General features: G+C 35.5%; 1 protein-coding gene across 3 annotated transcripts; it reads right to left on the reverse strand.

The window, feature by feature from the left end:
• Positions 1–222: 222 nt before the first annotated feature.
• Positions 223–12,583, reverse strand: mier1a (mesoderm induction early response 1a, transcriptional regulator). 3 transcript variants are annotated; one of them, XM_051897531.1, is made up of 13 exons: positions 12,470–12,583; positions 11,978–12,005; positions 11,577–11,728; positions 11,349–11,483; positions 11,123–11,255; positions 7,177–7,232; positions 6,993–7,065; positions 6,696–6,847; positions 6,516–6,597; positions 3,986–4,080; positions 3,676–3,803; positions 3,421–3,551; positions 223–1,515 (listed from the first exon to the last, which is right to left on the reverse strand). In XM_051897531.1, exons 1-13 carry the CDS (start codon positions 12,476–12,478, stop codon positions 1,247–1,249), a joined length of 1,443 nt encoding a protein of 480 aa, XP_051753491.1. In that variant the 5' UTR covers positions 12,479–12,583; the 3' UTR covers positions 223–1,246. The 3 variants fall into 3 exon arrangements, with proteins under 3 accessions (XP_051753491.1, XP_051753492.1, XP_051753493.1); XM_051897532.1 differs by having other exon boundaries at positions 3,676–3,722; positions 12,470–12,582; XM_051897533.1 differs by lacking the exon at positions 12,470–12,583 and adding an exon at positions 12,232–12,399.
• Positions 12,584–13,136: the final 553 nt, after the last annotated feature.

Here is a 13,136-nt window from a genome sequence, read left to right on the forward strand (position 1 = left end):
ACATGACCAATTCAATTATGTTTAAAAGAAAGTATATTTGCTTGGTGTGAAAGTAATCAGACCTATTAAAGACACGATGACAGATGAAAAAAAAAAAAAAATCTGGAAAATATATAATATGGATACTTTAAACAAAAAACTCATTGATAGCTTCTATCCAGCATACAATCCACTCAATGTGACAAAATCACTCACTTCATTAATCACAAAAGACAATATGGATTTGAGTAAATAGTCTGAGTTTAATGAATGAGTGGTTCACTAATTGAAACTGACAGCTATTTGACACACCCTATAATGTTTCTGTACTTAGTTTCCTGAGCTATGCAGACATGGATGACAACCAATTTATGAAAACTGTAGATTCCGCTTTCCTTTACCACTGCTGACAAGACTAACAAAGGCCGTAGAAAAACGTAAAAATGTTATCTTAAGAATGGGTTGACATTCTCACAGTGAGAAAATGAATAAATAGCACCATTCATTTCTGCTCTGCCTTTTGATTCAACACTACTCGCTCCAGCCTATACAAATATACTCCGTATACTGGCCTCATGCATCACTAATATCTGATTAAAAAAAATAAATAGCTATCAAATACAAAAATAAGACTATTTCATATAAAGAGGAAACATCTGAAAATGCTTTGTTAAAAGACCAATGTCAACCTTTCACTTTGGTCAAATAGGAAATTCAGAAATGAAAAGAATGGAATGTTACAGTGTTGAATTATTCAAAAGGTCCCAAATACAAAATGTGTATTTTATAACAATAATTTTAGATTTTGAATATTTACAGTGTTATACTTCATATAAAACCAGGGCTCGATTAAATGCGGAGTGTGATATGATACGCAGACCAAATGACAAGTTTCACAATAAAAATACAGTCAGCTGTCAGATATTTCTTTCGAACAACCTAGCGCAAGCATGATAACATTGATAATCTATATAAATAAATAGTTCTACAGCATTGACAGTGGTAGAGTGGCGGTCTGATATGACAGTCTACCATGAGTGTTTAAGATATGAACTGAGCTCAGCGGCAGTAAGAAGAGGACATAAATGTGCTTCATTTGCATCCCTGAAATTCACTCACTCACACACACACACACACACACACACACACACACACACACACACACACACCTCAGCTACCTTCATGCTAAAACAGATTGTATCGCCCTGCATCAAGCCCTCATCTGAGGTTAGGAGTTCAGTCTTTTTTCTGGGCTTTTGCTGGTGAGTCAGATGATTTCTGTTTCATTATGGGGGACAGAGCCTTCAATGTTAGGGTCTGTGTCAGTCCTAAGCCTTTTCAGAGGTCGTTCAGAGTGTTCATCTTCCTCCTGTTTGACTGTGATCTCCATGACTTGTGTGCTCGGGCTGCTGGTGTCTGGGATGGAGTCGGGTGGTGTGTTTGCTATGGAAATATCTGGACACATGGCAGAGCCGTTTGTCTGAGATGTCTCATCTCTGATGCAGAGAAGGTCCTCGGAGGAATGGTTCCCTACACCTGTGAAATCAAAAAGACATTTTAATATTGTTAAATACAAATTGTTTGTGTGTGTCGATCAGGCATAACATTATGACTACCTTCCTAATATTGTGTTGGTCCCCATTTTGCTGCCAAAACAGCCCTGACCCGTCAAGGCATGGACTCCACTAGACCCCTGAAGGTGTGCTGTGGTATCTGGCACCAAGATGTTAGCAGCAGATCCTTTAAGTCCTGTAAGTTGCGAGGTTGTTTGTTCAGCACATCCCACAGATGCTCGATCGGATTGAGATCTGGGGAATTTGGAGGCTAAGTCAACACCTCAAACTCATTGTTGTGCTCCTCAAACCATTCCTGAACCATTTTTGCTTTGTGACAGGGCGCATTATCCTCCTGAAAGAGGCCACAGCCACCAGGAAGGTCTCACAAGGTCTCCCAGCAGAACACTGCCCAAAGCATCACAAAGTATCTTCCCATAGTGCATCCTGGTGCCATGTGTTCCCCAGGTAAGCGAAGCACACGCACCCGGCCATCCACATGATGCAGAAGAAAATGTGATTCATAAGACCAGGCCACCTTCTTCCATTGCTCCATGGTCCAGTTCTGATGCTCAAGTGCCCACTGTTGGCACTTCTGGCGGTGGACAGGGGTCAGCATGGGCACCCTGACTGGTCTGCAGCTATGCAGCCCCATACGCAACAAACTGTGATGCACTGTGTATTCTGACTCCTTTCTATCAGAACCAGCATTAACTTCTTGAGCAATTTGAGCTACAGTAGCTCGTCTGTTGGATCAGACCACACGAGCCAGCCTTCACTCCCCACGTACATCAATGAGCCTTGGCCGCCCATGACCCTGTCGCCGGCTCACCACTGTTCCTTCCTTGGACCACTTTTGATAGATACTGACCACTGCAGACCAGGAACTCCCCGCAAGAGCTGCAGTTTTGGAGATGCTCTGACCCAGTCGTCTAGCCATCACAATTTGGCCCTTGTCAAACTCGCTCAAATCCTTACGCTTGCCCATTTTTCCTGCTTCTAAAACACCAACTTTGAGGATAAAATGTTCACTTGCTGCCTAATATATCCCACCCATTAACAGATGCCGTGATGAAGAGATAATCAGTGTTATTCACTTCACCTGTCAGTGGTCATAATGTTATGCCTGATCAGCGTATGTATGTATGCATGTATGTATGTATGTATGTGTGTATGTGTGTGTGTGTGTGTGTGTGTGTGTGTGTGTGTGTGTATGTATATATATATATATATATATATACACACATATATATATATATATATATATACACATACACACACACACATTTTATCACATCAACAAAAAAAGGAACCAAAAAAAAAAAAAAAAACACATTGTCTTCACATTATTAGATAAAATGATAAGCTCTTGATATGTATACCTTGACCATGTTTTTTTTTCCTGATTTCCAATTAATAATAACTTGAATTGATCAAAAGTAACTCTAAAGAATTGTAGGTAACACTTTATAATATGCCATTTGTTAATATTAGTTAATGCACTGACTAACATAAACTAACAATGAGCAATATATTTTTACTGCATTTATTAACCCTCTGTTAATGTTCGTTCACAGTGCATTAATGTTAATAGATACTTTTCATTAAAAAAAAAAAAAAAAAAAAAATGTATTAGCAAATGTTGAGATTAACATTAACTAAGATTAATAAATGCTGTAGAAGTTCATTCTTAGTTCATGTTAACTAATGTTGACAGTTTCCACAAAAAAAATATTATGCAGCAGTTTTTAAACTGTTTTTAACATTTATAATAATATGAAAATGTTATATAAAAAACCATATCAGCATACTGGGATGATTTGTGAATGATCATGTGACTGAAGAATGGAGTAATGATGTGTATTTTTGTGCGTCTGGTGAGCCTGACCGTTCTGAGCGTCCGAGTCACTCTCTGGCTCTGATGGGTGTTTGCTGTTGTTTGAAGTGGTGGGAGGTTGAAACGAAGATCCACTGGACTCTGAGCTCTCCCTCTCATCCAAAATACGCTCCATATAATCCCTGTAATGCCAAACAAACACCAGGCCGGATATGACCTTACACTGCATCTGATTCCATGTACACAGAGTTTAATTAGAAGATTTGTGACCTTTAATGTGCCACATGGTACTGACGACTGACTTACAAGACACCAGGACGAAGGCTGTATTTTCTTTTTCCAAGCTTGGTTTGCTGTGCAAAGAAATCATAACGCTCAGATTTCTTCCACATGTAATAAAAGGCCACACATTCTCCTACAGATCTAGTTCTCACCTGGAAAATTTTAATTAAGTAACAATTACCTATGAGAAACAACAAAAAAAAACAGCCAAGTTCACCAACTGATCACTCGAAATTATTCACTTATCGACCAGTAAAAACTGCATAACGGCAGTCACATTCCATTCCTAATAGGGTTTAGAATGAGGAGGTGAGGAATGTGACTAAACACTAACCTTATTTGCTTGTACTGAGCTAAAATCTTTCCCGTAAGCTTTGAGTCCTTGTTCAAAACCTCGACACTCCTCTTCCGTCCAAACTGACATTTCCTCTGAGGCAGAGAGAGATTTGAGTTAAGGTGACACATTCAGAGAATGTTGACTGACATGCTGAGAGCATCTTTATCACAGGCTTGGATGCTTCTTGTGCTTAAGCTAGGAGCTTTTTAGATTCCCCAAAATAACATTCTGAAAAACATTACTTGATACAAGTCAAGAGTTTTGAGAAGAGCATGCTGCTGTTATAAATCAAAATCATGCAGAAGCCATGCCATAGTAGTTTTTACTAAAGCTGTTAATAGATTAAAACATTTTTAATCTGATTATGTTTAATAATTAGTCAAATAAATCACATCAATATTTGCTGCAAAAAGCCCCCATGTAAATATAATTCAAAAACATTGTGACAGACAAGTAAAACATTGAATAGACATTATAAAAATTGATATTAGAGGTCAAAATGTTTGTTTTATTTTCATCTCTTTAAACATAAGCTTATCATAATGACCTACTGTAGACAAATAATTTTGTAAATTAGAATGGATAAGGGTTTGTAACGCATTAAAATATCAACTTGTTTTTAGCAGCATAAACAACATGAACACGAGGATTCACACATCGTCGCACCTGCAGCGCTTCTGTGAATGGAGAAAAACTGAATAAAATTAAATATACAGTACTGGTCAAAAGTTTGGAAACATTAAGATTTTTTTTTTTTTTATGTTTTTGCATTTATTTGATCAAAAATAGAGTATTTAAAAAAAAAAAAAAATAATTACTACAATTTAATAATTTTAATTACAATTTAAATTAACTGGTTTCTGTTAAAAAAAAAAAAAAAAAAAAAAAAAAAGTATATATTTTAAAATTTAATTTATTTCTGTAATGGCAAAGCTGAATTTTCAGCAGCCATTACTTCAGTCTCACATAATCTTTCAGAAATCATTCTAAGATAATTTATTATCTAAGTAAAAAAAATAAATAAATAAAAAAAATTAAAAAAAAAAAATATATTATATTATATATATATATTTATATTTATATATATATATATATATATATATATATATAATATATATATATATAATATATATATATATATATATATATATATATATATATATTATATATATATATATAATATATATATATATATATATATATATATATATAGATAGATAGATAGATAGATAGTGGAAATCAGGGTCCACTGCCATTCAAAAGTTTGGGGTAAGAAAAAAAGAAAAAAGGGGAGAGCAATACTTTTATTCAGCAAAGGCACATTAGATAAAAACAATGACAGTAAAGACATTTATGAAATTAATAAATGTTAAAAAAAAAAGTTTATTTAAAATTGCTGTTCCTTTGAACTTTCTATTCAAAGAATTTTTTTTTACTGTTTTTACTGTATACTTGATCAAATAAATAAAGCTTTGGTGAGATTAAGAGACTACTTTCAAAGAGTAAAAAACCTTATCGTTTCCAAACTACTGACCGGTACTGTTTAATAGGCCCATATGTGAGGGATAAATAGGCCTATATGCGAAATATATTTCAGTTAAATCAGTTTGCTCCACAAACAAGTTAATGGAAAGGAAACAGACGGCGAAAGCAGCATGCTGTTTGTTTTCTTTATTTTACAAAAGCACGTTTTGTTTTTATTCGAGTACACAAATAAAAGTAAACCCTTTACAGTTTCAAATGATGTCTTACTCTTGACCATAAATGGAGTATTTTAAGTTGTTTCCACTGTTATAAGGAAACAATTCAAGTGATCGAGCAGGCGCCTCATGCACACACACATCAGTTCTAGCATTGCTAATCGTTTATTATCAAAATAAAATAGTCAACCAAACATATAAAAAGTTACACAGCTCAATTGAAATAGCCTGTAGTAGAATCTGTGGCATTCAACATGAGCACCGCCGCAATGTGCTCTTATGCCAAGCACATTTCAGCGCATGTGAAGGATGATGTTTTACATGGACATTGGGACGTAAGTACAAAGACTAATAAACAATAGTTTAGCATCCAAATACATCGTGAATATAGAAACATTTGGATTCGTGCCAAATGAGAGAGGCAACGTGAGCCCAACACCAGTTTCGCTTTAAATGGACTCGTTTTAGCTTTACTTTAGCTTAGACGTTTATATAGCTACTTATATTCTCCATTCTTGTTCTGTTCTGAATACTGTTAAATTGAAAGGATTTGTTGTGAAGCGAGGGGAACTAAAATTTCTGAATGTGACTTGTACGCGACTTTTCCTCTCTCTCTCTCTCTCTCTCTCTCAAAAATGCAATTTTTTTATGTGTAGTCTATTTTTTTTTTAACCATGCAGCAAACGTTTTAAAATGTCTTGAAAATAGTATATCGGTCAAAACTCTTATTCTCGTTTAACGGTTAACCAGTTAATTATGAACATCCCTAATTACCATGATTATGTTAATCACTTTATTAAAAAAAAATTTTGCACACAAAGACTCACCTTTGGCAGATTTCACATTAAATTTTAATCTTCTTAAAGCTTCTTCTGCATCAAAGTTGCATTTAAACAATTCATAAAGAGCCTGAAATATGAGCAAATAAATTTGTTATGTTACGATATGAGGTCAAAAGTGCATCAGCAATATGATCAAAAGGAATATGCCATCAGATGGAGACCTGCCTGTTCATTGTCTTTGACGTGAGATCCTTCAGGAATGGCATGGACACCAGCCTCTTCTCCACTGCGTTTAGAGGCCTCGGCTAAAAACTCTACAACCTTTTCCTCTGGAAGTAACTCTGGATTCCACAAAAGCTGATCATCATTCTCATAAACTAAATTAGAAATTAAGAGACAGGCAGATGAAGAAAAACATTTTATATTATATATATATATATATATATATATATATATATATATATATATATATATACACACACATACACACAAACAAATCAGAATATCCTTTAGTTCTGTCACCTTTTTCATTGTCCTTATATTTACACAGGCCAACAGGAGTCTCTGCTTGATACATTGAACCAACCATGATCTCCTATGAATGACAGAAGAAAAAAAAAAATTGTAAAAACAACAAAAAAAAAAAAAAAAAAGAAGAAAAGAAAAATTGAGAAAAAAAAAGAAAAAAAAATCCTCTAGAATCTACCTTTTTCCAGTCTTCAGATGGAATATAATCATCGTCTTCAGATTCTTCTACATCCCCTATAAAATATAAAGTAAATCAAATAAATCTCGTTAGACCAGGGGTGAGCAATCCTGCTCCTGGAGGGACACTGTCCTGCAGAGTTCAGTTCATTTTATACAGTCAGTGGTTCAGCTCCAACCCCAATTAAACACACCTGAACAGCTAATCAAGATCTTTAGGAACACTAGACCCTTCCAGACAGGTTTGTTGAAGCAAGTTGGAGCCAAACTCCACAGGACAGTGGGTGCTTCTCAATTCTTATTTGTGCATCCTCGTTTCCTCTCCTCGCTTCCTTTCCTTGCATCTTAGCTCCACCCCTTAAGGATCCGAAGGAAGGACACAAGGAAAAGAAGCGAGGACAGAAGAATTGAATCAAGTGTAATGATATCCTCGCTCCCTTTATCGTCACTTCAAAGCGTCATCAGCTGCACTCGAGGGATCTGCCCATATGTTGTTAAAGTTTGGATATTTAAAAAAAAAAAAAGTAACAAATATTAATAAAGCAAGATGCCCCGTTGAAATATGTGAGATGTAAAGTTTATTTAAAATGCAAAAGTAAAGCATACATTTAAAATTATTGTGACATATGAAGGGGGAGGAGAATTTATACGCGCGTCAGGTTTGTCGACGAGATTAAAAATACTTCTGAGAAAGCAATTCATGCTTACAAAACTAAATGTCCAGAAGAGATGGGTGAGAAATACTGGATATAACGTGTTCAGCACTTAAAGTGGCAGTTCTTTGAGAGGCCAATAGCCTTATTTCAGTTCAGTATGTGTCACTGCAGCTGGTTTGCTCTCCTTTGTCTATGAGCTTGTTTTTGCATTACAAAGTTGGGTTGATGATGACTTTAATGACTTCCGCAAAGGATGCACCTGTGTATCCTCGCTCAAGACTCCTCAGGAAGCTTCCTCACTCCTCGCCTCCTCGCGGTGCAGTTAGAGAATTGAGATGTCCTTCAAGATGGCTGAGCTTGATCGTTTTCCGGGTCATAGGATGGAGGACGGAGGAGTGAGGAAACGAGGAGGGATATTGAGAAGCACCCAGTGGCCCTCCAGGACTGAGTTTGGAATCCAGAGTTAGACTCTGAATCTGTAACGCCATCTGCTGGTTCTACTAAGCATCTACTAGATGGTACAAGAAGTGAAAACATCTGTGCAAGTGTACATTACATTTGAAATAATTTAAATAATGTGTATGTTTAATTTTATATAATATTATATAATATTATATATATATATATATATATATATATATATATATATATATATAATGTGTGTGTTTAAGGTCAGTAAACTGTTCGTTTTTGAAAGTCACTTTATGCTTAACAAGGCTGCCTTTATTTGATCAAAAATACAGTAAAACAGTAATATTGTGAAATATTACAATTTCTTACAATTTAAAATAACTGTTGTCTATTTTGTTATACTTTAAAATGTAATTTATTCCTGTGAAAGCTGATTTTTCTCCATCCATTACGCTTCAGTGTCACTTCAACAATCACTCCAATATGATTTATTGCTCAGTAAACATTTCTGATTATTATTAATGTTGAATGAAAACAGTTGTGCTGCTTAATATATTTAGGAAAACCTGTTCAGGACTCTTTGATAACTAGAAAAAGAACAGCATTTACTCAATATTAGAATATTTTCAGCATTATATTTGGTATAATACAGTCATCTGTAAATATTTTTATTTTGTTTTCGTTTTTTAATTGGTTTTCTCAAAGAGATAACGTGCTTATATGATGAGAAGCCTAAAATGCTTTATAACCTGCATGCAGGTGTATCTCAATACATTAGAATATCATGAAAGTTTTTTTTTTTTTTTTTCCTGTAATTTAATTCAAAAAGTAAAACTTAAATATATTCTAGATTTATTAGACAAAGTAAAATATTTCCAGACTTTTTTTGTTTTCATTTTGATGATTACAGCTTGCTGCTCATCAAAAAAAAAAATCAGTTTCTCAAATTATTAGAATATTTAATTTCAAGTTCTATAAAATTACCATTCTCAGGGTATAAATACTGGGTTTAGGTCAGTAATCCCAACAGCAGCCATGGGGAAGTCTGCTGACTTGACAGTTGTCCAAAAGATGATCATCAAGACCCTCTACAGTGAGGGTAAGTCACAGAGGGTCATTGCTGAAAGAGCTGGCTGTTCGCAGAGTTCTGTGCCAAAGCATATTCATGGAAAGTTGACTGGAAGGAAAAAGTGTGGTAGGAAAAGGTGTACAAGTGAAATGACCGCAGGCTTGAGAAGACTGTCAGGCGAAGCCGATTTAAGAACCTAGGAGAGCTTCAAAAGGAGTGGACTGAAGCTGGAGTCAGTGCATCAAGAGCCACCGCACACAGACGTCTTCAGGAAATGGGCTACAACTGTCACATTCCACGTACCAAGCCACTTCTGAACCAAAGACAACGTCAGAAGCATCTTACCTGGGCTAAGGAAAAAAGAAACTGGACTGTTGCTCAGTGGTCCAAAGTCCTCTTTTCAGGTGAAAGTAAATTTTGCATTTCATTTGGAAATCAAGGTCCCAGAGTCTGGAGGAAGAGTGGAGAGGCACAGAAACCATGTTGCTTGAAGTCCAGTGTGAAGTTTCCACAGTCAGTGATGATTTGGGCTGCCATGTCATCTGCTGGTGTTGGTCCACCGTGTTTTCTGAAGTCCACAGTCAACGCAGCCATCTACCAGGAAATTTTAGAGCACTTCATGCTTCCTTCTGCTGACAAGCTTTATGGAGATGCTGATTTCATTTTCCAGCAGGATTTGGCACCTGCCCGCACTGCCAAAGGTACCAAAAGCTGGTTCAATGACCATGGTGTTACTGTGCTTGATTGGCCAGCAAACTTGCCTGACCTGAACCCCAGAGAGAATCTATGGGGTATTGTCAAGAGGAAGATGAGAGACACCAGACCCAACAATGCAGATGACCTGAAGGCCGCTATCAAAGCAACCTGGGCTTCCATTATACCTGAGCACTGCCACAGGCTGATTGCCTCCATGCCACGCCGCATTGATGCAGTAATTCATGCAAAAGGAGGCCCAAACAAGTATTGAGTGCATAGAAATGAACATACTTTTCAGAATCCTGACTTTTCTGTTTAAAATATCCTTTTTTTTATTGATCTTATGAAGTATTCTAATTTTTTTGAGATAGTGAATTGGTGGGTTTTTGTTAAATGTGAGCCAAAATCATCACAATTAAAAGAACCAAAGACTTAAAATACTTCAGTCTGTGTGCACTGAATTTATTTAATACACGAGTTCCACGATTTGAGTTAAATTACTGAAATAAATTAACTTTTCCACAACATTCTAATTTATTGAGATGCACCTGTATATTCATCGCTGATAGATCAGTTTGATACTGTAAATGTGGTTTGATGTTGCACGATCACCAGACAGCAAAGTACAGGCTGAGTGAAGTTCAAAAGAGACTCGCTTATGGTAAAGAGAAACAGTTTTGTGTAATGAAAATGTGCACCTTGAATTAATTCAGTCGTGTTTGACAAATCACTAAATGATCACTAAACTTTTGCCATGGAAACACTACTTGTACGATAAATTTATTTTTAGAAATTCTTAAATTTTATATTTTAGACAACTGAATAGGGGCAATAGTCTGGAAACAAGATTTTGTTCCATATTGTGTTTTCTTTTTTCCATACTTATCAAGAACTGGAAATTACTCAAATCAAATTCGATACTTTTTCTAACGGAGTAGGAACCCTGTATGTACTAACTATATCTAAAACCTCCCTAAAAAAAAAAAAAAAAAAAAAAAATTGATAACATGACAGTCCATACTTCAGATATACAACATGCTATTTCATTTCTTGTATAAATGAGCTTGATGTATGTCATCTATGATTGTATTTGATAGGTATTTTTATAATCATACCTTCAAAGTAATTGGATGGCCGAGGGCAGATAAGTTGAGCTGTGCTGTGAGAGACACTGCTGGACGGAGGCTCATCACTGGACGACTGCACATCCTCATCATCCTGATCAGAAAGCTCCCGCCTTTCCTCCTCCTGGCATCCATGGCGGTGAATGGATTTAAAACGTTTATTCACACAAAAACATACTAGGACTATACGTTAGCTGTTTTTCATATAGATCTTTACTTTGAGTTTACTATGGCTGCTGCAAGTATTATCTGAAGAATCCTCCTCTTGAACATCTCCATCCTCTTCCTCTGGAGACCCACCAGTGCTGTAGCCATATAATTTCAGAAGTTCCTCGATGGGCATCTCACCCTCCTACAAAACCATAGTTCAATAATGAATTGAAACCTATTAAGTTTATTTAATGGGCCTCATCATAAATTATAGAAAATAACAGGTGGCTCATACTCGAGTTAGGTCATCAATTTCGGTGTTGAAGTTTGTCTCTCCCTCCAGCTTTTCCTCTTCTTCCAGAGTCTGCTCATCATCAAAGTCATGTACAAGCATGTCTGCTGATGGATCAAAGTCCCTGTCCTCATCCTGCACTACTGGAACTGCTCCTGTTCATCACATTTTCTTATTAATTAATATATTTATCTATTATACATTAATGCACTGTGTTTATATATGTACTACATACTATATACTAATTTATATACAATAATAATAATAATATATAAAATTAACTACATTAAATGTACATATATTATACATTAATATGAAAGTGGGCTTTGATGCAGCCTACATGAATTTTGTTAATGCTAATAAACAATCAATAAAAAAAAAATAAAAAAAAATGAAATCTTTACCTTCGGCGCCAGAACCACTTAGGGAGGGCTGAAAAGAGAATACAATGAAACTTTCAAGCCTATTATAAAATATGTCAACCTTTAAGAACACAAACCCATAAGAGAACACATGATACTATGACCTGCTTATGAATTTTTATCTACAGTCAGAAGCAAAGAAGCTAAACCACATATAACCTCGTGTAAAAGAACAGGAATCGAAATAACAGGATAGACTGGGTTATAACTGATTAATTAGTGCTCGTTTTCCTTACCAAAAACACAGAGGAATAAACTCAGATGTGAGTTTGGCGCACAGGCAACAAGTTAGCTGCTAGCTGCTAACACATTCAAATTGGGCGCCCTAATCTGTTTGCTGACTATTCATGGCTGAATGTTAAAAAGCACGTCATCATTGAAACGTTTAAAATAAAAAATTAAGTTACATTTAATAAAAGGTTGTGTTGACCGCTCAAGTGCGTTATTTGCTGTAATTTGTAATGTTTCTCTTACCTCCGCCATAGTTGTTGTAGGTTGTGTGAAGCCAGCGATAGTAAATGTGTTTAACTCTGAAAATGAGCAGAGCTGCACTATTATTGTGAAAACTACAAAATAAAAGTCATGTCAAACCCCAGACACTGCGCAAAGGTGTAAAAAATTCATTTACTGTAGTCCTATTTTAAAATATTATCAGAACTGAAATCAGATGCATTTGAATGCATTTGAAATCAGAAGTGTCGGTTTACTAAATGAACTCATTTTGTTAATCAAATGGTCCCAAAATAAAAATAACTGCAAATGTAAATGTTATTTTAAAAAAGTACTAGCTTTTGAGAATCTGCCTATTACACTGGAGCTGTAGCCAGATTCAGGTTTTAAAGATAAACGTATTTTTCCCCCTCAAGAAAAATGTTTGCCTATCAACTTAATAGTACTTTGGGAGTAAAAAAAAAAATAATAATAATCTACTCTCACATAAGAATCACTGGCTTTTCTTTTTACCACTGGCAATATTTTATTTTACATGGATCAGGTCACATCATGGCTGTTTGCTTCTTAAAATCCCATAAGGAGACAGTTTGTAGAACTAAACTGGATAAGAATGAGCATTTTCAAGCCATGGGCTCTCTTATGAATTTATGTTTTTCAACAGCAGGTTTTGAATTGACAAACTCTGTAT

Source organism: Ctenopharyngodon idella, chromosome 6 (genome assembly GCF_019924925.1).
Source record: "Ctenopharyngodon idella isolate HZGC_01 chromosome 6, HZGC01, whole genome shotgun sequence".
NCBI lineage: Eukaryota > Metazoa > Chordata > Actinopteri > Cypriniformes > Xenocyprididae > Ctenopharyngodon > Ctenopharyngodon idella.